The sequence below is a fragment of the Alosa sapidissima genome, chromosome 23 (assembly GCF_018492685.1).
Source record: "Alosa sapidissima isolate fAloSap1 chromosome 23, fAloSap1.pri, whole genome shotgun sequence".
In the NCBI taxonomy this organism is placed as follows: domain Eukaryota; kingdom Metazoa; phylum Chordata; class Actinopteri; order Clupeiformes; family Clupeidae; genus Alosa; species Alosa sapidissima.
In genome coordinates, this window is record NC_055979.1 from 22,333,734 (window position 1) to 22,356,639 (window position 22,906).

The 22,906-nt window shown below is 40.9% G+C and overlaps 4 protein-coding genes across 6 annotated transcripts; 2 read left to right on the top strand and 2 right to left on the bottom strand.

Annotated features, from left to right (window-relative positions):
- The first annotated feature begins 139 nt into the window (after window positions 1-139).
- LOC121698278 (28S ribosomal protein S36, mitochondrial-like) lies at window positions 140-1,105 on the top strand. The gene is made up of 4 exons (XM_042080234.1): window positions 140-275; window positions 468-531; window positions 618-814; window positions 994-1,105. Exons 1-4 carry the CDS (start codon window positions 246-248, stop codon window positions 1,009-1,011), a joined length of 309 nt encoding a protein of 102 aa, XP_041936168.1. The 5' UTR covers window positions 140-245; the 3' UTR covers window positions 1,012-1,105.
- A 2,447-nt stretch (window positions 1,106-3,552) lies between these two features.
- LOC121698275 (pyridoxal (pyridoxine, vitamin B6) phosphatase) lies at window positions 3,553-5,538 on the bottom strand. Its single transcript, XM_042080229.1, has 2 exons — window positions 4,635-5,538; window positions 3,553-3,996 (listed from the first exon to the last, which is right to left on the bottom strand). Exons 1-2 carry the CDS (start codon window positions 5,233-5,235, stop codon window positions 3,671-3,673), a joined length of 927 nt encoding a protein of 308 aa, XP_041936163.1. The 5' UTR covers window positions 5,236-5,538; the 3' UTR covers window positions 3,553-3,670.
- A 391-nt stretch (window positions 5,539-5,929) lies between these two features.
- On the top strand, window positions 5,930-10,815 carry setd9 (SET domain containing 9). 2 transcript variants are annotated; one of them, XM_042080776.1, is made up of 7 exons: window positions 5,930-6,158; window positions 6,333-6,652; window positions 8,414-8,537; window positions 9,212-9,327; window positions 9,576-9,681; window positions 9,787-9,874; window positions 10,634-10,815. In XM_042080776.1, exons 1-6 carry the CDS (start codon window positions 6,061-6,063, stop codon window positions 9,872-9,874), a joined length of 852 nt encoding a protein of 283 aa, XP_041936710.1. In that variant the 5' UTR covers window positions 5,930-6,060; the 3' UTR covers window positions 10,634-10,815. The 2 variants fall into 2 exon arrangements, with proteins under 2 accessions (XP_041936710.1, XP_041936709.1); XM_042080775.1 differs by lacking the exon at window positions 10,634-10,815 and having other exon boundaries at window positions 5,932-6,158; window positions 9,787-10,134.
- A 60-nt stretch (window positions 10,816-10,875) lies between these two features.
- mier3a (mesoderm induction early response 1, family member 3 a) lies at window positions 10,876-21,484 on the bottom strand. 2 transcript variants are annotated; one of them, XM_042080774.1, is made up of 13 exons: window positions 21,452-21,484; window positions 20,388-20,412; window positions 19,715-19,860; window positions 19,459-19,593; window positions 19,128-19,248; window positions 18,922-18,995; window positions 18,529-18,598; window positions 18,001-18,152; window positions 15,045-15,126; window positions 14,848-14,942; window positions 14,607-14,734; window positions 14,120-14,268; window positions 10,876-13,831 (listed from the first exon to the last, which is right to left on the bottom strand). In XM_042080774.1, exons 1-13 carry the CDS (start codon window positions 21,458-21,460, stop codon window positions 13,350-13,352), a joined length of 1,668 nt encoding a protein of 555 aa, XP_041936708.1. In that variant the 5' UTR covers window positions 21,461-21,484; the 3' UTR covers window positions 10,876-13,349. The 2 variants fall into 2 exon arrangements, with proteins under 2 accessions (XP_041936708.1, XP_041936707.1); XM_042080773.1 differs by having other exon boundaries at window positions 21,413-21,452.
- Window positions 21,485-22,906: the final 1,422 nt, after the last annotated feature.

A 22,906-nucleotide genomic window follows, 5' to 3' on the forward strand; every position in this document is an offset into this window, starting at 1 on the left:
GACATACAGGCTTACCCTATGTCAAAGACAGATTTGAAGCTATGTCTACTTCATAGGTACCTGAAAATAAGAGAGCGTAGGCCTACTTCCGAATTAGTGTCAAATCCAGCATAGACGGTAAAAGAAAATCCAGGGACTTTGTCGACTCCACTCCGGTAGAAGGCAGACCTCACCCGACAAAAAGCTGGACGACCTACCAATGACATAAAGTTGGAAGAAGAAGTATTGTGAATGACGGAAAAGACATGGCAGCGGCCGGGAGGTTAGTGGTGCAGGTAAACAATGTACAACTAGACTATGTTTAGAGCTGATTCGTCTTGTATAAACCTACAGCCTTGCGTTGTAGCCCTATATGATTAGTCTCCGTTTTTTTTCTGTTGGTTTGGGATAATCACGTTAGACTGGTGTATGCGTGTAAGTAGGCCTACTGATCTAGCCAAGTTTAAAAGGACCTCATTTGATTTCAGGCAGTGCGCCCTCACGCCCCAATGATAAAGTTCCCTAATCGTCGGGGTATACCGAGCCCAAATGGTGAGCAATTTCACGAACCTTTGTAGCGTGTTGTAATAAGACAGTTACTATCTGTGTTTTGATGCGAGTAATTGCTGTGTTCACAGTGGAAGAGGTACTGCAGAGTACAGGTATTAGCATGGCATCGAGTTCATTCATGAATTCATCGGCCAAATCAGCTCCTACCCAAATCAGCTACATTCAGCGTCCGTCTGGTCCACCTGACAGCGTCGCCACCATCCGAGAACTGCCAATGAAGTACCGCAGACGAGTGCTGGCCGTGGAGGAAATGGATTACATACAGGTCAGTTAGATGACTGTGCGTGTATGGCGTAATTCACACCAAATGTTGTCTGCAAGTTCTATAACCCTATCCTCCATGGATAGCCTAAATCCTTATTAGGCTACTTTACTCAAAATGTTAGATCAGTGTTGCTGGAAGCACAAGAGAAATGTACCTAAACGTTTCCCTTTTCATTTCAGCGTGGAGGGCCCGAGTGACATTTGACCTTTGAACCTAACATGTCTTTGTGGAAATGTGTCAACAGAATGCTGGCGTCCAAAGATAGAATATTTTTATGCACGTTGACCGTTTCAAAAAAAATACTAACAGTTTGATCATATGCTGGAGGGAATTTAAAGTAATGTTGCCTTTGCCATAAGCACAGTGTACATAGTATTATATTCATTAGATAGATTAATTGACCAATATTAAACATTTGAAAATGCATCTGTTTTTCATTGTTTTATGTTGTGGCCTACAGTCAAATATTCAAATATCTAATTTCCAAGAAAATGCAAGTGCTTTTTGCAATTTTCATGTGAATGTGTCCCAAGTTTATGTCATCCTACGTGGTTATGAATATATGTCCAATAAATTCTAAATTGTCAAATGCAGAACTGTACAGAATGGTGGCATTCTATTTTGTGATATGTTCATTCTACTGTGTCATCTTTGGCATATGATTTTCTCTTTAGGTGAGAGGACACCTATAGGTAGTATTGTATGTTTGCTTAATCCTATAAGGTTAAGGGGAAATGCGGAACATCAAACCCCATTCACAATATTTATACAGTATTTATTAAGTTCACACAGAACATATTGGCAAATAATTGAATGAAGTTATCAATCTATTAAAATAAAGTATTTCAATAAATATACAATACAATGTCTAGCTTGAGACAATAAACAAAGACCAAAAATCTCTATCAATCAAATTTGTGCACAAATTAGACTTTTGTTTTTTTTTTTTGTTTTTTTTTTATCAAAACAACACAACAGCCCCTAATTTTCCTAACACTGGAAAATACTAATCATTGCAAGAAACAAAAGCATTCAAGATATATAAACGTTCCATTTGCAAACCATGATACTCTTCTTAGCAAACCATGCACTAGTGAACATTCAATGGTTGTGTAATGCCAGTCGTTCATTTAAGAGAAAATCACCCAATTGCATTTTTAATTAAAATTTGTAATTTTTCACAAACCCAAATTTAGAATTGACAACCGATGAAAGCTTACTTTGTATTCTATTCACTTTAAGTATTGCAACTTGCTGCCAAAGTAATTCTATTTAAAATGGCAAGGCTACAAAGAGCCAAACAACCGTCTGAATGCAACTTTACAGGCAAAACCAAAACTGTCACTTGCTTAACTTTGATGCATAATACTCAGTCGCTATATGGAGGTCACATTTCAAGGTCAATCATGTCCACACAGAAACCTACACAGGCGTAAGGCTTGCACATGGCTAAAAAAACACAACACAATTAAGATGGTTCTCTGAAGCCGTGAGAATGGTGTTTTGGGGTAGTTGGATAGCAATTCTGCATCTGCCACAATTACAGACTAGCACTGCGATGGCTACACGACGCAGCAAACTGTCATTGCCTGGTTTGGACACAATAGCAAAAGAGGTTATCACAGTGGAATCAGCTCATTTATCATTTGTAAATAGAAGGCAATACTGTCATGAGTTCAGTGAATAGTTTGTGCTTCACTAATAGCATCAGTTCAATAAAATTGAGAAGTATAAGTATACTTATAGAATTAGAATTCTCTGAAAATTCTCCAGCATATGAATGATATTCACATTGAATGTACTCTAAAATTAAAAAAGGTTGCTATGATGGCTCTGTCATGTCATCCTTGTCAGCCTAGTGCCCAAAAAATTATTAATTCATAACAATCTTTAATTACCAAACCCGTGACACACGTAGCATAGCACTTTGTATTGGTCTGGGGAAGGTGGTGAAAAACGTGAAAAATATTTTACTGGTCGAGATGATTGTCAGCAGATGTGCAGATAAACAAATTGTGGGTAAAATGTTTTCGCATAGTTGTGGATTCCAATTACCAGGAAGATTTCTTTGCCTGACTACTTGAGGTCATGGGGCCTGAAACTTCCAATTTCATGGGGGGGGGGGGAAAACAAATCTGTTCCACTACAGTAAAACACTGAGTACATCAAACATCAAAGGTGATACATTATCCCTTAGTTACACCAATTTCGTTGCAAAATGTGTTCTAAACCTTAGGGAAGTCTGTCTAGAGGTGAGGCACAGATTTAAGCACCATGTGGCTGGATGAAAACTCAAGGGCTTCAAAAATCCCACCAAAGAGATCCATAACTGTTTGTCAAACATAAAATGACATGACAAACATCTTTACCACCAACTGCATGTTCAGCCGATATATCATGCTCCACTTGTTTGTCTGACTTTCAATTCTTTGATTTCCCATCACAAGTGGTGCTGTGTGCGGCTTCAGCTTGGAATGTTTATGTCTGTGCTATTATTTGCACTTCAGGTTCGAATTCTCACTAACACAGGCTAATCCTGTGCACGATATGAATTAGCTATGAAACTTTTGTTGCACTCCCATGATCCAGTATAGTGTTATTCCACTCAGTTTGTGGTCGGTGATCATTTGGATGACTAAGCTGAATAATGTAAAGAAGGTCAATTCCTTCATCTCTCTACCTGGTATGGGTTTCAGGACTACTTGTGCAGGACAACTTGTGCAGTACTTAAGAAGAGATTACACTGATAGACATTTTTTTTAATGTTGGCTCAGTAACGCAACCTCAGGTCAGTCGTTTACTGGTGTTAAAGTCTCATTTCAGGTTCAGTCCAGGCTGCTACATAAGGGTCCCTCTTCAGTCCTCCAGAGCTTGGAGGAAGTCGCCGATGGTCTCCACCACGTAATCCGGCACAAAGTCCTTCTTCTCTGAAGCATCGCTGTCCCTATACTGCTGGGCCTCCTCCATCGTGGAGACCCCGGTGAGGGTCAGCATAGTGTCCAGTCCACAGTTGGCCCCAAAGAGAATATCAGTCTCCAGCCGGTCGCCAATCATGAGCGACCGCGCCGGGTCCAGGTCAAATTGGCTGGCGATGCACTCGAACATGAAGCGGCTGGGCTTTCCAATGACCGTGGCCTTGCGGCTGCTGGCTGTCTCCAGGGCTGCCGTGAGGCTCCCTGAACCTAGTGGTGCGTGGATATAAGCAATCCGATTACAACCCACATGCCACCATTACAGCATCTTACACATGACAGTACACAGTCCATTAGGCTATGGGTTCAGTTCACTGGTGTATGCATCATTTTCCTTAGGGATGTAAAACGTTGTACCTACAGAATGTATCCATTCAACACTATATACAGTAGATCTAAAAGTCTATGTATGCTATTTTTTCAAAGAAGCAATGGCACCCTTATAAATAAACAATGAACAACCAATGCAAAGGCCTACCCAAGTGGTTGAATGTAACCTATTGTATGACTGCCTATGTCTGTTCATCTCTCTGGATGGTGCTGGTGTGTTGGGGTTAACAGACTGAACAGATCTTTATTGTTGTACCATACACAGCAAACACACAACACATGCCAAATGTTACTGTACTTGGGCACAGTGAGTTACTGAGTAGCGAACCCAATTTTATCATGGTTCAATAAAGATAACCCTGATTTCTACCTGATGTCTTCATAATTCCCTTTATTGTTTACTTGAAGATTAAACTCAAATTCAACATTGTTATATATCTAACAGCTAATGACCTTTGTACAGAATGTACACTACTGTCATATATGTACAGAATGGACACTAATCATGTCAGACGCACCTGGTGTGATTCTGCCCCCGCGGAGTGGATGCCAAGGGTCAGGGTCGGTGGCCAGAAAGAGGCAGTCGCTATTCTTCAGGTAGCAGCAGGCTTTAGCCAGTTTCATGAAAGTAAACCGTTCGTCGTATCCAACGAGGACTGCTTTTACGTCTGGCTCTAGGGGAAAGTTGTAGATGCTGACATCAGGGCCGTCACTGACATCCTCCACGATGGGGACCCCGGCGTCTTGGAGCTCTTTCTGCACTCCGTGACAACCGATGACAAACACCTTGCCTTGGACCTTAGCTACATCTCTCAAGTAAGCTGCAGAGCAGTACGCAGAGCTAAATATCTCCTCCTCAACGACATCAGTGAAGCCCAGTCTGGAAAACTTCTGTACGTAGTTCTCCCTCGGCCTGGTGCAATTATTGGTGACAAAAAATACGCGTTTGCCCTGTTGCTTAAGCAGAGTCACCACCTCTGGCGCTCCGGCTACGACTGTTTCACCGTTCCAAATCACCCCATCGCAATCAAACAGGACGTTGTGCTTTGAATCGAGAATATCTCTGATTTGAGCTCCGCGAATTTTCTTACATCCCCGAGTACCCACCTTTCCAGCCATTCTGGTTGATGTGTTCAGCGGCAAGCTGATGCGTGGCCCTATGGTTGCAAGCGATGTTCTTCACAGTCGCGGAGAAGAGAACCAATCTTTTTCTAGTCGATTTGAATTCAAAGCCAAAATCTCTTTTGATAATGCGGATAGCTTGCAGCGCACAGTAAACGTTGAGAGCAGAATGACACACTAAAGTCCCATCTCCTGCAGCACATTCTTGGGGCGGAGATCAATACCTCAACTGACAAGCAGGCAATGCGCCTCGTTTATTGGCACGCAGCTCTTCAAGCCCACCTTTTCCTGTGTGCCATCCAGTTGGTTTATCATAAAAGCAGAGTAGGGGCCGCCTTTTCCTATATATCATCCAATTACAAATGAGCAATCCTTGACAACCCGGATTGATAAACCTTTGCAATATTTTAGTTACAAAACTGGTTTTAGTGTGAGCTTCATGTAACAAAAAAAAACCCTGCCGTTAATAAATGCCTGTGGCGACACTGGCCACGACGTCCATATGCTGGCCTTAACCGGCAGACCTTTAGGCAGTTCATTTTTAAGGAATGGTCATTTTTTAACTGCATCAAGTGCACGGTTGCATTTCTTGTGAATAAAAATAACGTCTTTTTTCTGCATTGTTGTACATTCTGAAACATGTCAATTACCCCTACCTCTATGAGCTGTTGCCTTGACCTTTGTGCATTGACAAACTGTTTCCCATGGATGGCGGTATTGTTTCTTGAGCCACTCGTTCTTTCAATATGAAATCCTATGTCTATGGTTGGTTCACCTCTGAGTGAAAGATGTCGGCGCACTGTCTCTGTATAGCCTTATGATATGATTAGAGCTGCACTTAAAACGATAGGAGTCAAATGGAAATCTTACCGTCACCGATTTGTGCCGTGGATAGCCGTAAATCTTAAGAAGAATGAAAGGTAGGCCTATGCCAACAACCACGCCTGTAGGCTACCTGTAAAAAAGCACCTAATGCTACCCAAAGTTTTCTGGTGTGAGGATGGCTTAACTTAACATTGGTTTAAATTGGTCAATTTATCACGCCACATTTTTATATGCCACTGTCCTATCTTATCATGCGCTGTTTTCCCTAGAACTTTGCGCCAGGTGACTGCACGCTCAGAGGACAAGACCGTTCCAGACGGGGAGGTGTCCGCAAGCCTCGTGAATTTATTCACTGCGCTGGTGAAAAATGACAAGACCAAACAGGAGGTCCTCAGTCTGCTCCATACCTCAGTACAGTCAGTCTATTCACAAAACACGTCTAAAACCCAAACAGAACCAGTTCGGGTGATGCTAGATATGCTAGGATTCTGTATCGAACGGGGACCGAGCTCACTGACGCTAGCAGGTACAGGTGTGTTTGTGACCGAGGGATCAGTGCCCAAAGGAGCCACAGTAGCCATGTACCCAGGTATACGTTAGTGTAAGGAGTCACCTGAAGAGTATAAATTGTGTTGTCCCAATGTCCCCTCTCTGTCTGTAAATAAGCACACAAATAAATGGATAGCCTACATGTGGACATGGACACAATGAATACTTTCTATTTAACATTCAGTATTCAATTATAGGCTATTAATTGAAATCAAGCTTACAGTTTTTGCCTAGCCTATTGCTTACACACTTTTTGCAGAATTTGGCTCATTATGTCAAAACTCTACACACAGCCAAGTAAAACATAGGCCTAGCACTTGGAGATAAACAACTCACATTTATGCCAAAACCTATTGGATCCTTTCTAAAAATGTAATTATTGCAACAAAACCATACACACATGCATCATTTCAATTGCTCTTTCAAATCAACAACACACTGATGTGTTTTATATAAAGCACTGCAGTCTTTGCGTCTCAGTTTGTGTTGTAATTTTCTCAGACTTAAAACTTAAAAGTAGAATGTAGCATTTCTGCAGTAATCAACTGACATTTTTTGCAACAAACGTTTTTGTTTTTCAAAAAAACAGACATTCTTACAGAAATAAAGAAAAATAGAATCACACTTATCAAAGTGAATGTACTCTAAACAAAAATTAACAACAAAACAATAGTAAAAATAAAAGAAAAACAATTACTGGAGAAAGTGTTATTAGAAAAAAAAATTCATTGGCCCACTGAAAATAATTATTCGATAGGTTTTAGAAATGGGGAATAAAAAGGCAAATACAGAACTGTACACAGGTACTCAATGTAAAAGTACACACTTGAACAGGTACACAATAACTTACCTGAAGTCTATTTGTAGTGCTAAGCCTCAGACTGATTAGCGTTCAGTTTTCTCTGTAAGTGTTTTCAGGTATGTGTGTGGGTTTTACCAATTACCAGATGTGCTTGTATTTTGAATAGAAGTGTTTTCCCAATGATAACAGGAGATTTCACTTTTGAACAAAATGTCTAATGTAAGACATTGTGTGTAGTGTTTCGCAATAAGTGTGTTGCAGAATTGCAAACAATGTCCAAAGCAGAAACGATGTTTAACCTATGGTTACACAGTGTTTAAGGTATGCTGCAAGAAGTTTAGGTATTGAGGCTATGATCTAAGCCAGTGGTTCTCAAAGTGTGGGACGGGCCCCACTAGTGGGGAATAGAGACATGACAGGTGGGGCGCCACAAGCAGGAGGAAATGTGTCTTTTGTGCCTGTCTTTATTCATGCCTTTCTTTTTTTACAAGGAAGATCATAGCATACATACCACACATACACATAGGCATCATAAACAGGCCTACATATAAATTAAAGGACCATCGGATCCAGGGGACTAAGACGGAAATGTAACGTGAAGCCAAAATGTGACAATAATATTTTAATGTTACCATTTCGCTGGGTGATTGGGTCAGGTGGGGCTTGAAAATTCCCAACATCCAAAAGTGGGGAACGACGGGAAAAGTTTGAGAACCACTGGTCTAAGCGTTCATTTTTAGTGTGTAAGCAATGGCCAAAAACTGTAAGTTGAAGAGATGTTATTATTTGCATAGGCATAGAAATACCATGTAAAACATATATGAAATATTGGGGTCTTGTCATTTTGAATCAATGGAATTTGAATTCCATTTGCTGGTTAGATACTTTTAACAGACTGAACCTGTTCTAAGGGAGAGGGCAAAAGGAAAGAATTTGAAACATCTCACTGAATTAGGTTACTTTGCATAAAAATGTCTTTCATCTCTTTTGGCTTTACAGGAACAGTTTATCAGGTATACGAGCCCATTCTGATACAGTCTGTCGCCAACCCTTTTGTATTCAGATGCATAGATGGAGTTTTGATTGATGGTAATGACAAGGGAATCTCCAAGATTGTCTACAGGTAGGCTTCATTTAAGGCACTCTAAAGCCTGAACCACATCAGAGTATAGGACACTGTTACCTTTCTCTGTTGCTCTTTGAGCAAAAGGCAATCAATCATAGGCCACCTACCCAAATTGCAACCTTAAAGGGAAACCAGGCAAGTCTGATGCTTTTTCTCTACGAAGCTCCCCCTAGTGCCTGTACGTGTCGATACGCGTGCGAGCCCTCGCTCGGTCTGAAGCTCTTTTCCTTTTCTTTGTATCTTCCGTCAAGAGTTTTCACTGCTTCTTTGCCGGCTCTGCCATTATACACACGTTTGCAATAATCGCTAGCGTTTCGTTAGCCTACCTCTTTGCTGGGGATGCAGGATGTAAACTGATCCTGCTTCTCGCGATGTCTGAGACTGAAGGTCGGCGGGTAGGATACACCGAACTTGCAAGCGGGATATTCTTCCTGCAGGCAGTAGGGGCGGGCGAGAGAGCCTTCATTCACCCTGTAATGAGTCATTTAACCATATACCAAATTACGAAGATGATTAATTAACACAAAAACGTTGCCTGGTGTCCCTTTAAAATCTTCCTGTAGGCTTACTAAGCTAACAAGTCTTTGGGTACTTTAGATTTTTCATTTTGAGAAACATGCTAGGAAGAGCCCAACTGTCAAACACTTTGACAAAGGTGATCTGCTCCTTAGGTCTTGCAGTGGACGTGATCGAATGGGTCCACTAGCTCTGAGCGATGTCTCCTGGTTGACAGACAGCCCAGAGAACCCACTGGCAGTGGGGCAGTACGTCAATAACTGTTCCAACGGCAAGTCATTTCTTCTTCATTCATCAGTATTGTTCTGTGACTGGAGACAGGGTTCTGTAATAGTTTTTTTGTTGTTTCTATTGGAGGCACTTTTAAGGCAATATTTTGAGTCTTTTTGTTTATGTGACTCTCAAGGAAAAAAACTTTAGGCAGATGGTTCATCATGGGATATAGATAAAGAAGTCTTCACAAAAAACAGCTGTTATCTGGTCAGAAATTATACCCAATACTGTTTTCATGTCCTCAAGAAAAGGCAGCCAATGTATGTTATCAAGAATTTGACGTGCCAGAAGACTTCCCTCTAGAACTGCATCAGTATCTGCCTAATGTGAACTACAGCCACGACACCAAAAGGTCTGACTGCAATTGAAACAGACATTTATTCACTGCATTCTGCCATGACTCTTCTGTGTGTGTGTGTGTGTTCAGTAACCAGTGCTCTCCTTGTTCTCTTCTCAGACCCCTGAGGTGTGTGGTCCTCGTGTCCCTAAGAGACATCCACTGTGGAGAAGAGCTGTTTTCAAACTACTACACCATAGTGCATTAAGTCAGTCTGACACAATCTGTCATGTTTTCCTTACAGTTTATTAGACAAAACCTTTTTCTACTTAAAGAACTGAGACCAAGATAGAACTGGCAATCTATCTATATATTTTTTGTTTTAGTTTAGTTTAAGTGAGACAATATCCAGAGCTTTATTTGGGACTGTACACCAGTTGTTTAGGAACAACAGAAAATACAAAACATGTGGAAAACAGAACCTATGCACAAATATTAATTAAAGCCTTTTGAATATTTTTGATATTACTTGCTGCAGTTTGATTGTCTGTTTAAAGGTATACTATGCAGGTTAAGGGATTTTTGGCGACTGTAGAGCTCCCTCTAGAGTCACAATATATTTATATTTTACTCTGCTGTTGTAAATAGCAAACTTAACTTATTCTTACACTTATGAAAATGCTTTAGTTGTGGAGGTGAAAGTTTTTGCCTGTTGTTAATCCATCTCCAAAGAGCTATATCTACTGGCAAGGTAATATTTCACAATTCTCGCGACATTTGTTGGCCCGCCGTTTTTGAAGTTGCATGGCTGGTTTTCTCGGTAGCGACTCCTTACATCTATGCTCTATAGCTATTTTAGGTGAACTATTTGCATATTACAAGTTTATCATCAAGTTGGCTTTGTAAAGTTTGTGAAAATCTTTCATAGTGTACAGTACCTTTAACACAATGTTTGTTTCTCCCCCAAAAGTGATCAGAGAGCAGAACTTTGTTGTAATAACCTACCTATTACTTCTATGCCCAACGGTGGAAACAATGATAGAGAATGCGAGTCAAGGGAAGGAGATATGAATGTCCATCATCTCCTTGTACTGCAAGTCAATGACCAATCACTCACTACATTGTACAAATTGTAGCCTACTTGTTACCTTTGAGAGAAAACTTTGGTTGAACACATTACTGCACTGACATGTTTTCCTGGTTGGGAAACAAAGCGTTGAGACCATCAGGACACAGCTGGCCTGGAACAACTTACACAAACCTAAAGGGTCTGACTCGGCTTATTTATTGTCTTCACAAAAAAAATAAAAAATAAAAATGGCATCAGTATACATCTTTCAAGTACATACATTTGGAAAAAAGAAAAAGGCCATCAATGTCTTAACTTGACAAAGCTAGGCCCTCGCTACAAGCTTGGGTTGGGGTGGGGGGTGCTTTGGACAGCGCATGTATCTCTCAATCCACTTACACACACCACCTCAGTCTGTCAATCAATCAGTTAAAAAACACCCTCACACAGACCTCAACTGGGTCGCACAACCAGCAAAAAAAAAGAAAAAGGCATCGAGCAAATTCAAGTGATTAAACATGCCGATGCCCTCCTTTCAATATGAACATTCTTTTGCCTCCACAGTCCACTCACAGGCTAAGTAAACTCCTTCAAATGTCATAATACTGCACATTCTACTCATCTCACTCGCCTCACGTGATAAAGATACGCCCTCCCAGGATTCCGTCTGCTAAGCAGACTTCATGCGTTCTTCTTCTACTTCGTGCGCTGCCACGTCGTCATTTTGGTGGATGAGAGCAGAACTGCAATTACAGGTCGCAGTCTGACACCTTCTCGGGATGTACAAGGGACAAAGGCAGGGACAGGGAAAACTCTGGACAATGATATTATGCTCATTTCGATCTTTCTCTCTACACACATCTCCCTGCAATTAACTGAATGAATAAATAAATAAATAAATAACATTCTCCATCAGCACTCCAAAAGGGAAAAATATGAAGGGGAAAAAAAAAACAACAACCACAAAGCACTCAACTGGCCGAAAGAGACAAAGGCCAACTTCTACTCCAGATTGAAACCAATAAAAAATTGAGAGAAATTTCCCGGACGTCACAGAAGACAAGAGGTCTATACACATTTCTGTACATTTTTACACATTATTGCCATAGAAGTGTCCATACACACTACTGCGCCACCTCCAAGCAGCTCAAAACAAACTCAAGTCTATCCAATAGGATGAGTTTGGGGAGAGGTGAAAAAGGGTGGTGGATTCATTTGACCCCTTGCACACATGCATACTTTCACATTGAATAATAGTGTGCCTATACTGTGTATTTGAACATGTTTATGTTCCAGAAAAAACTTCAGTCCTACCCAGTCTTCCAGTGACCCCCAACAAAAGTCAATCCTCTTCATTTAAAAAAACACAAATATGCTCTTTTGAATGCAGAGAACAACCCAAGTTTTATTCGGCCAATCAGAGAACTAGAGGAAAAGTGGCTCATCGCCATGACGACGAAGCTTAAGAGACACCGATTCTGATGGTTGAGCGGCAAGACGTGGGGGAGGAAGAACTGGAACGTTGAGGTGAACGGTTTATGATATGCACACGGTCTAGCTGAACACGTGCATTAACGTATGGTCTACCACTTACAGCCTTTAAAAGACGCTTCAAAAAATAGGCTGTCAAGTCCACGATGTAAAATGAGGGTCATTAAAATAAGAATGCCACCTACACATATCTCCCCCAATTTGAACAGGCTGAAGTAGCGACAAAAAAGCTTAGGAAAATCAGGGGGAAAAACCTCAAATAAATATACTTCTTAAACAAATAAGATAATTTCACTACCTCCCCAAACCCTCTGGAGAAGAAATGCGAGATTTAAAAATATATATAATTGCAGTCAGTTATCACATATGATACCCATTAGAGTTACAGTGGCCATTGTTGATGACTCGGCACAACAATTTTCAAGAGCGGCCTGGCAGTAAAGTTGACATAACTCGTAATATTCGGCCACAAAAAAAAAGAAAAGAAAAGTAAAAAAAAAAAAAAAAGATCTCCTGATTACAACAGTAGATTCCTGAAAATCAATGTGACTGCATTATTGAGAGAACCAAGATGGAGTGCTCCTTCTCTTTCAGAGTCGCTCCATTCATAATAGTCTTTGCAGTGTGACAAAAACAAGGACAAAAACACTTAATATGAAGTCTTGGCCCGCCCCCAAGTATAAAAGGCTACATCAATGGGGGCCTGGACCCAGGTACCTGTAAACATCTATCAGTACCAAACAATCAGGGGGTGGTGCTAACAGCAGCTGTGAGGCTTTGTCATTGGTTGAAGACTGCGGGGTCAAACACAATGATTGGTGGAAGGGGAAACAGAGGAGGAGGGGTCACCGCTCACCACCAGCTCAGTCTCCCTCCACAGTTCACGGACGTCAGACTATTTGACACTTCAGAGTCAGCACTGAAAAATAAATGGCTATGATAACAACTCTTGAGAAATCAAGATTTTTCTTTCTGTACAATAAAGACATCACTGATGTCATAGTAAAAAAGGATGCTATGTACATATTTACATATATAAACAACAATAGGTCATAATAATTACTCCCAATGAATGTCTATGTACATACAGGAGGGAGGCACGGTTACCAGAACAGCGCTCAATTGGGTTGCCTGGCTGACAACCGAGGGTTACCACGGTGATACAAACAGGCTCCGAGCCCCCTCACTCGGACTGTAGTGCCGTGTGCTGGTGGAGGTGGTTGGTGTGCGCCCCCATGTAGCCGCCGCCGCCACCCTCCCCAAAGTCACTGACCGAGACGGCCATCTTGGTGCTGGTGATGTGGAGCGGCCGCGGCTCGAACTCCACCCCGACGCCCACGCCCACCTCGCTGAGGAAGGGCTCGGCGGCGGCCAGGCCCATCTTCAGGCGCTTGGCGGCCGGGCGCTCCAGCTCGTCCTCCCCCACCACGCCCACACCCGTGCCTGGCCCGCACACCGCCAGCGAGCCCAGCTCGGCGTGGTAGAAGCCCGCGTCCAGCAGGTTCAGGCAGTCGGCCGCGCTGCCGTCCACGCCGAGGGGCTCCTCGTGGGAGAGGGGGCCGCGGTGAAGGCCGTCCAGTGATGTTGGGAAGGCGTATGAGTCCAGGCAGCCACCAGTGCCCCCGTCGCCCGAGTTGCAGACGGATGCCACACTGCTGGTCAGGGCTGGGGAGAACAAGCATCAGAAATTTAAACTGAGGCTCAATTCCAAAGGCAAGTAGCCACTTCTCCACATTTCTGTGATAAAACCAATTGTGTTTTACATAGCTGCCATCACACTCTCAGTCAATTATAAAACTGTCATTTAAACCCATAGTCTTTAATCAACAACTTTACAGAGAGTGGGAGGACGACGTCCTTGGCAGGTAAAATGGGTAAAATAATTCCTTACTGTAGTCTTTATCCTTACACGCATCCATATGTGTTTTTGTGTTTGTGACAGTGGGGACGTACCAGACAGGTCGCTGGCAGTGATGGAGTTGAGCAGGTTGATCTGCTGATCAGTAGGGGGCTCCATGCGGCCGCTGCTGGAAGAACAGACAGAGGCAGAGCCCTCGGCAACCAGCCCCTCCGCCTCATCCACCAGACGGTCCATCAGGTCCCTGCACAAAGTCCCCAAGCTAGTAAACCAGATGCATACACACACAAAAATATATACCAACAAACTCCTGCCAAAAATTACATACAGTACTATATTACCTACACACACAAAAATACATACCAACAAACTCCTGCCAAAAATGGCATACAGTTCTATATTACAGTGTTATTGCACCTACTGAAAACATCTGCTGCTGGGGCTCAGTTGCATTACTTATCACACAACACTAAAATTCTCCAACTCACTATCTTCTGTCTTTGCCTTAGTAAGGCCCAGGAGGAAAGCCTGATTGTGGCTATGTGCAGTGGGATTCGTAGGAGGAAAAGGCATAACACTCACGTCACTCCTGGATAGCTGCTGTATTTTCTCTTGCCAAATCGGTTCTGCTGAACAAAGAAATCGAATCTTTCGGACTTCTTCCACATGTAGTAAAAAGCCACGCACTCCGCCACTGTTCGTGTTGTGACCTTTAACACAAAAGATCCAAAATCCAATCAACATCCAAGCACCATCAAATAGCTAGCTAAACATCCAGATAACAAAAAACGAAAATGACAGTCTTTTTTTTTTAAAGCCTTACCTTGTGTTTCTGAATGAGGTGGAAATTCTTCTCATACAGTAGGAGCGCATGCTCAAAGTTGCGACACTCTTCCTCAGACCACGGGATCATTTCGTCTAAGATTAAAAGATATGAAAGGTAATTTACAGTGATCCAAACTTTGTAAGGGGGAAAAAAAGCATCAAGATTACGTGCATGTAGCACGGGTATCCACTCACCTTTTGAAGATCTTCCGTTACGGTGATAGTGGTCAAGTGCCTCTTGCACACTGAAATTGCTCTTCATGAGTTCGTAAAGAGCCTGAAAGATGACACCATACCAAATTCATGAGTGAATGATTAAATCACAGCCAACATTCGAAACATAGGAAAGGAAAATGAACATGCAAAAACAAAGGAGGAGTATCTGGCAAACTTTTGCATTTACAATTAACATTTACCATTCACGATTCTCAGTCACGATTCTTTAAATCCTGGATTCGATTTAATTTTCGATTTTAAAGTCACGATTCGATTTTCGATCTTTTGGTAATATTAATATTAATGCATTCCTTATGTTGTTTACATTTTTTTGACCTTTAAAATCGAAATCATGACACCCCTATTAACTATACATCAACAGATGTCAGGTGATATTTTTATGACATAGGCACCGCACTAGTGGCAGGCTGTTACAACAGCTCCATTAACGTTTTTGTGTAATTGTAATCTTTTTGTGCTTTTAGTTGTGTTTTGCTTGTTTGGTTGATACATCTCTTGCCGAAAATGGATATTGTGTGGTTGGAAAAAATCCTGATGATTCTCCTGGCTTTTTAAACTTTTGTTATGCCTGGTCACAATGCAAACAGAACTATCGTTTACCTTCGTGACCAGCTGATAGCACTCTCCAAAGCTATACCACTGCCTGGAGCGAGATCCCAAAGTGACTTAAAGAAGAGACGAGAGGTTGCAGACCTGGTGTCATACGGAGAGCGAGGAGGAGGAAATATAAACCTTTTCTTCCCTTGAGCGTCATGGGAAATGTCAGGTGGACGAGCTGCGAGTGCTGACTAGGACACAGCGGGAGTATCGGGAATGCAGTGTTATGCGTTTCACCAAGACATGGCTGCAGGAACTTGACTCAAACTGCACTGTTTCAGGCCTTCAGATTGTAAGGTCAGCCAGCGATCACAGACAGGGGCGCGTTTCCCAAAACCATAGTTGCTAACTAAGTTTGCAACTTAGTTGGTTGTAATGCAATTTCCCGTTGCTAACAGGTTAAGTTCTGCCCCTGCAGCTGCATCCTCACACCTCCTCGACACTCATCACTATGGACTGCAGCACAGCACCATTAGCAACCTCCCCTGCATCAGGAAATACAGAGCCCTCCTCTACAAGACAAAAGAGATGGTAGTGGACACTGTGTACAGTGTATGCTGGAATGAGAGTATAGTACAATGTCAAATCAGCCTAGAAAATCGCCACGTTTCATTATCCATTAATCTTATTACACTTGCTAACTTGAGGAGAGACCAGTTTTAAATAGGAAAATTACAGGAAATCTTAGTCATTTTTAAGCATGGAACTAGCAGGCGAGATGCTAATGGTCTAATCCGATTTAATGATCTATGCTAGGCTGGAACTAAAAGTGGTATCGCCAGACTCCGAGAACGGCTGGAGGAACTGGAAAGGGTAAAAAAAATTGTTTAAAGGGAAACTTGGCAGGATTAGCTATATTTCCCCCTCTGCTGGAGAAATTGTGCATTAGGCTATTTCAAACTGTGGAAAAAGGTAACGATAAAGCACATGGATTTGTTTACAAGTTAGCGAAACGGTTAGCATAAGTTCGGCAGAACAATGTGGATCTTACAAGGTAAGAAACACGATTTAAAACAAGTTTCTTGTTTCTCACTTCTCTTTCCGGGACGGTAGTCTCAATGTTGCAAGGTTGGTTTTCCGCCTGGGGATGCTAGGGGCCGTGGGAGAAGTCCCCATTTTCACCGGAACAGGTCATTTAACCATCCAAATGATTTCTAAACGGGTTTATTACGTTGAAATAGTTGCCAAGTTCTCCTTTAACTCGAGGGGAGGTGGAAAATGAGCGTATTTCCCCAAACGGTGGTGTAACCCTTTAATGTGTGCAGCAGGATGTTGAAAATGTTTTACCTTTTCTGCTGTTTCTATTGCAATTTTCTTTGCAGCCATCAGAGGCACCAGCTTCAGAGCAAATGACACCAAAAAAAACTCAACAAGTTGATTCAAAGAGCTGGCTCTGTGCTTGGAAGTACACTTGAGCCCCTTGGTTGTTTTGAGAAGGATGTTGCCAAAAACTCCTTAGTATTTTGGACAACACCGCACATCAACGGAACGAACTACTGGTCAGACAACAGAGTGTTTTCAGCTGGAGGTTGTTTCAACTTTACTATAAGGACCGTTATAGAAAATCCTTCCTGCCAACTGCCATAACTATTTACAATAAACCCCCTTAGTGCCGTGAGGGGAGAATCATATTCTGAGAGACAATGCAGAGTTTACAACCAATTTCAGAAACTTTTAGACTTTATACATAATTGTAATTATTTAGATTTTACAGTGAAGATTCAATTCAATCTTTTTATTATTATTATTATTATATTAACACATTTTTTTATTTTGTTTATCTTTTTTTGCCCTATTTCCTATGCTTTGGGGGGCTTTCATTTTGAAACAGCTTTTTCATTTTGAATTTATTTTTTCATTTTAACATGATCAAATGATTATTTGATTGTCATAGCACACTCCGAAGAGACAAGATTAGTGTTGACGGAATATTACACTGTTAATGTACGTGGTATGCTTTAAGGTAGCCTAATTTTGGACTCTATCTAGAAATTCACTTGTAAAGTTGAGTAGCCAAAGTTAGTGTTAACTGGCGTGAATGAATGAATGAATGAATGAATGAATATTTCCACACCCGTGATTTCCGGGAAGCAGGAGGGGGTTTGAGTTTGGTTGATGTGTTTAAGTGGCTCTAGCTTAATATTTTTAATATTATGATTGCTGCTGTAAAACCATAATTTCCCTTTGGTGATGAATACCATAATCCATCTATCTATCTATCATAAAACCATACTTTTCATAATTTTTATAAATGCTATAAAAGGTTTTGTTATGATGCTTTAGCTGAGACCCGGTCACAATCACACTCTGATCTCACCTGTTCATTGTCCCGAACCCGACTACCATCCAAGTCTCCTTCCATCTTGCCTTCATCGGAGTGCAACAGTGCCGCCTCACGCAGAAAGTCAGTCACATTTGCCTCTGGTAGCCCATTTGGTCGCCAAAGCAACTGATCTTCATCTTCATACGCTATAGGACAAGATAGTTATTTAGTAAAAATTAGGTTCAGTACAGAAAATTCATGATAATATCCTCCTGAAAACCTTTCCTGTAATGTGCATAACTGATCAATACTACAGTGCAATAGTATTCTTCAGATAACACATTGAAATTTTAAGTTAGGGAGCTATGACTGATTGCTCAGTCTTTCCATACAGACTTGTTTCACCAATAAGAAGTGAAATGGGAATGTGTTTTTCCATTGTCTAAACCAACCATAGTATATGGTCATCATAATAGATATTAAAACAGTCCTTGCGCAATGTACAGATATTTTTTCAATGTAAATTAGTCACATGGTGAGAAAGCTGTTTAACATCACTGTTGGCAATCAGTAACACCTTACCTCTTTCATCATCATAATTACAGGACAGAGGGGGGATTTCAGCTTGATACTCAGCCCCAATCATAATCTCCTGAGAAAGTCAAGTTACAGCATTAGTGGGTTCAATCTCAAGTCATACTCCAGTCCAAAAAACCCTGTATATAACAAATTCCTGCTTTTAGGAACAAAACAATTTAAACCTCTACACAGACCTCGGAAATGTGACAAACAAAAGAAAAATCTCAATGATTCAGTCATCATAAGAAAAAAAAATCTCATTCAAATATAATTCAAAACGATTCTAACAAGATAATAGTGACAAGCTAAATTAACCAGTTTTTAATCATCCATCACCATCACCATGGAAAACATTTACAGTGGAGTAGAAAGAGTAGGAATGGAAGAGAATTGTACTTTTCTGGAATCTTCAGGGCTCATTCCGTCCTCCTCTCCTTCAGATTCTTTGTCTCCATCATATATAGCGTTTGCTGGATGGGAAGAAGAATTTACATTATTGCATCCTCCCACGACACGGTCACGCACTAAATACACTATGTATTGCAAGTATGACCACAAAGGACCATACACCAACCAAGACTTATCAGTCATGTCAAGCTTACATCGGAGAGTTCTGGGGAAGAAGTCGGTGGTTTCATGAGATGTGACAGAGGGGGTGAGGTCATCTGCGGACGACTGAGTTTCCTCATCGTCACCCGACAGCAAATCTTTAGCAATCTCTTCCTGTGAAGACAGCAGAACCACACATGGGATCAAATAAAGCACCTGAACAACACCTCCTCATCTGTGTGAGATTTACACAATTCTTAAGTGTTTCCAGTAGGAAAACCCCCAACCAAAATCAATACCGCCTACTTTTCATTAAACTATAAACACAACATACTTCATTAAACTATAAAATATAACAAAATATAACATTTAATGGCTACTTACTTTATCTAGTGTCATGTCAGGGAGCTCATCCGTCAGTTCCACCGAGGAGCTGTCCACACTAGAACCTCCCACCGTGCTGACGGAGGCTTCATACCTGTAGATGGCCAACAGCTCCTCTAGTGGCATAGAGCTCTCCTGTCGGATAAACACGGAATAGCGTTCACTCCACAGACACAATATAAAGACGTGCCACTCAAAAAGAGGCTGAATAAACACAAGATGTGTAGATTACCAAAAGTACGGGGAAAGTAGTTACCTTTTCCAAATCGGCTATCTCAGCCCCCACATTTGGTGCGCCCTCCCTCATTTCCTCCTCTTCCAGAGTCCGTTCGTCGTCATAGTCGTGGACCAGCATTTCTGCCGTGGGATCAAAGTCGTGATCCTCAGAAGACAAGGAGCCAACTGCAAATACAGTTTGGCATTGGGTAAAAATAGTGATAATGTTGGGCTTAAGAAATTCCAGAGGACAATTCAGTTGGACAGGCAATTGATAACTAAAACCAATTGCAATTTTGTTGCTTTGAATTGCCTTCCTTGCACCAAGATTTTGTGAGCCATGCACATAAACAGCAAAGTAATATTTTGCCAACTAGTTGATCTATCTATATTTAGATGTTCATAAAATCTTACATATTCCGGGAATTTTCAGAACAAAATGAACGAAAGTGGGCATCACCATACAATATATAATGCTCTAAAAACAAGTATGTATTACATTTTGAAAGCTCAATTTAGATAGATAGATACTTTATTGATTCCCAGGGGAAATTTAAATTTCTACCGCGGCAGCCGACCATTTAACATTACCGTGTGTGTTGTCGCGCTAGACCATTTGCCAGGAAATAGTCAGGTGACAATTTTCATCGCTACATATTTCAAAGCACAGTTTTCATGGGTATTACAAAACACAAAGAGAAGACGTGACTCACCTGGGCTCGCACTTCCAAGGGAAGCCTATAAAGACCAAATAGGTAAAGTAAGTTCATTTAATGTAACTAACAGTTACACATACAACAAAATAACGTTACCCACGACGCAGCCCAGACGCAACATCAGATCTGTGACTATTATGCTACATGACAAGCCGGGTTAACACTTAAAACCAACATTTTAGTGGAAAGCCATCATCGAATTCCCTTATTAAATGAATAAATACAATTTTCTAAATCTAGAGAAATACGATCTCACAGTTGATAGCTCGCTAGCTAGCGAAGTTACATGACAGTAAGGTAGATAACACTGAGCCTATGAACGTTTGACAAGAACAGACATAACGTTATAATGCGTTGTTACTATTGCCCATCCAAGTCCATTGGCGAAAGAGCAAAATCCCTAGTGATCACACACATGAAGTGATGGCATGAGCTACTGTTCAATGTAATCAGTTAACTCACGTCTTACCAAACAGCTGAACGGCAGCTCATACAGACAGCGAATTACCGAAATGTTGGCAGGATTTCTATGAGTAGCTAGGTAATACCGACTGCACAAACATTAACAAGCACCATGTCACATTTCAAATTCCGCAACACAAGCACTGGAATTTACAGGTAGTGGGTGATGACATGGCTTCCTAGAAAAATTGCCCGTTATCTTCTGAAAATTATCAGGCTGACTGGTGACAACAATATATCTAACATGTACATTTCCTTCACTGACGTTTAAGTTTGCTAGCGCCGACACTAGCTAGCCAAGTTAGCTGTAATTTCACTGGTGGCGTTACACCATAAGACTGACGAAACACAGCTATCGCTTGCTAGCAGCTAGCTGGTTAAGTGCGAATTCGCCGGGCCTAGCCCAGAAGCCATAGATCACGGTTTGAAATCAAACATATTTTCGGCCTGTGACTCTATCAATTTCCAAAAAGATGTTATGTATCTATGGATTGACGCTTTATAAACCGAAATATATTTAAAAATAGCATATTTAACTCCATCTGATATATCAAATTTACATTTAAAATATGATGGTTCTTCCCCATTTTCTTACTCACCTCCGCCATATTGGTACCTTTGAGCTAATAATCTAGCTTTAGTCAGAAACCCGGATTGAACGAGTGAACCAATAGCGTTGTAGTGTTCCCTGTTGGCGATTTTCATTGGACACTGCACTTAAAAACTCACCGCGGTTTAAAAGTAAGTCTATAATATTGTTTCTTGATTAAATAAACTTTAAATCACACTGGGTGATCCATGAATGATGTTTTATGAGCTAATTTAAGTTTACAGGCACTAATTTCATCAACAAACTGAAAGATTTCATTTAAGGTGTGTAGCCTTGACAATTATGTTACCTTTCCTGTGGATTGATCCTTGCTACACAGCTACAGCTCCCTTTAATACAGGCCTATACGGTATACAGTCCCATACAGTACTGCAGTGTGTGAAGTGGCCTATGCAGTTAAAGTCACCTTTCTGTAAATGTATTGTGTACAATATCGTAGTGTTCCCTGTTGGCGATTTTCATTGGACACTGCACTTAAAAACTCACCGCGGTTTAAAAGTAAGTCTATAATATTGTTTCTTGATTAAATAAACTTTAAATCACACTGGGTGATCCATTAATGATGTTTTATGAGCTAATTTAAGTTTACAGGCACTAATTTCATCAACAAACTGAAAGATTTCATTTAAGGTGTGTAGCCTTGACAATTATGTTACCTTTCCTGTGGATTGATCCTTGCTACACAGCTACAGCTCCCTTTAATACAGGCCTATAGGTATACAGTCCCATACAGTACTGCAGTGTGTGAAGTGGCCTATGCAGTTAAAGTCACCTTTCTGTAAATGTATTGTGTACAATATCGTAGGCTATCACTGTAGGCTATAGAGCTCTATAGGCTTTGCATTATCAAGTCAGACTCATATTCTTTTGTCTTTCTCTATTAAACTAAATATGTTATCCTAATCGAATTAGAAGATAGAAGCTGTTTACTGGACAGTTTATTCACCATAAACCATTCAAGTCGTATCTTCAAAAGAGAATGTAGCAGGCCTATGTCAGCAGCACCACTTTACAGGATTGAATGTGTCTCTCACAAGAGAAAGAAAGTAATTGGTTAATTATATACATTACAGAAATTATGGTATGGGGAGGGGAAGTATTCTGAAAACTGGGATTGTTTTCATTGCTTACTATAGCAAGAATAAACAATCAAGACATTTGGAATGATAACTTGAACCTTTTTGGATAGCCAAACTGTAATTACTAATAGAATAATTAATAGAAAAGTATTACTATGCTGGAAACAAGTGTTTTGTTTATTGGCAGCAAATCCTATTTCAATGTATAGTTGCAGAATTACTACATTAAGTAAACACCACACAGATGATTGTTGGACGTAAGCAAGGAGACCTGGCTGAGAACTAATGCAAATCAGAATTTTGCCATAGCAGAAAAGCATTAATACATGAAAGACAAAGGGTGAACATTTCCATGATGTATATGC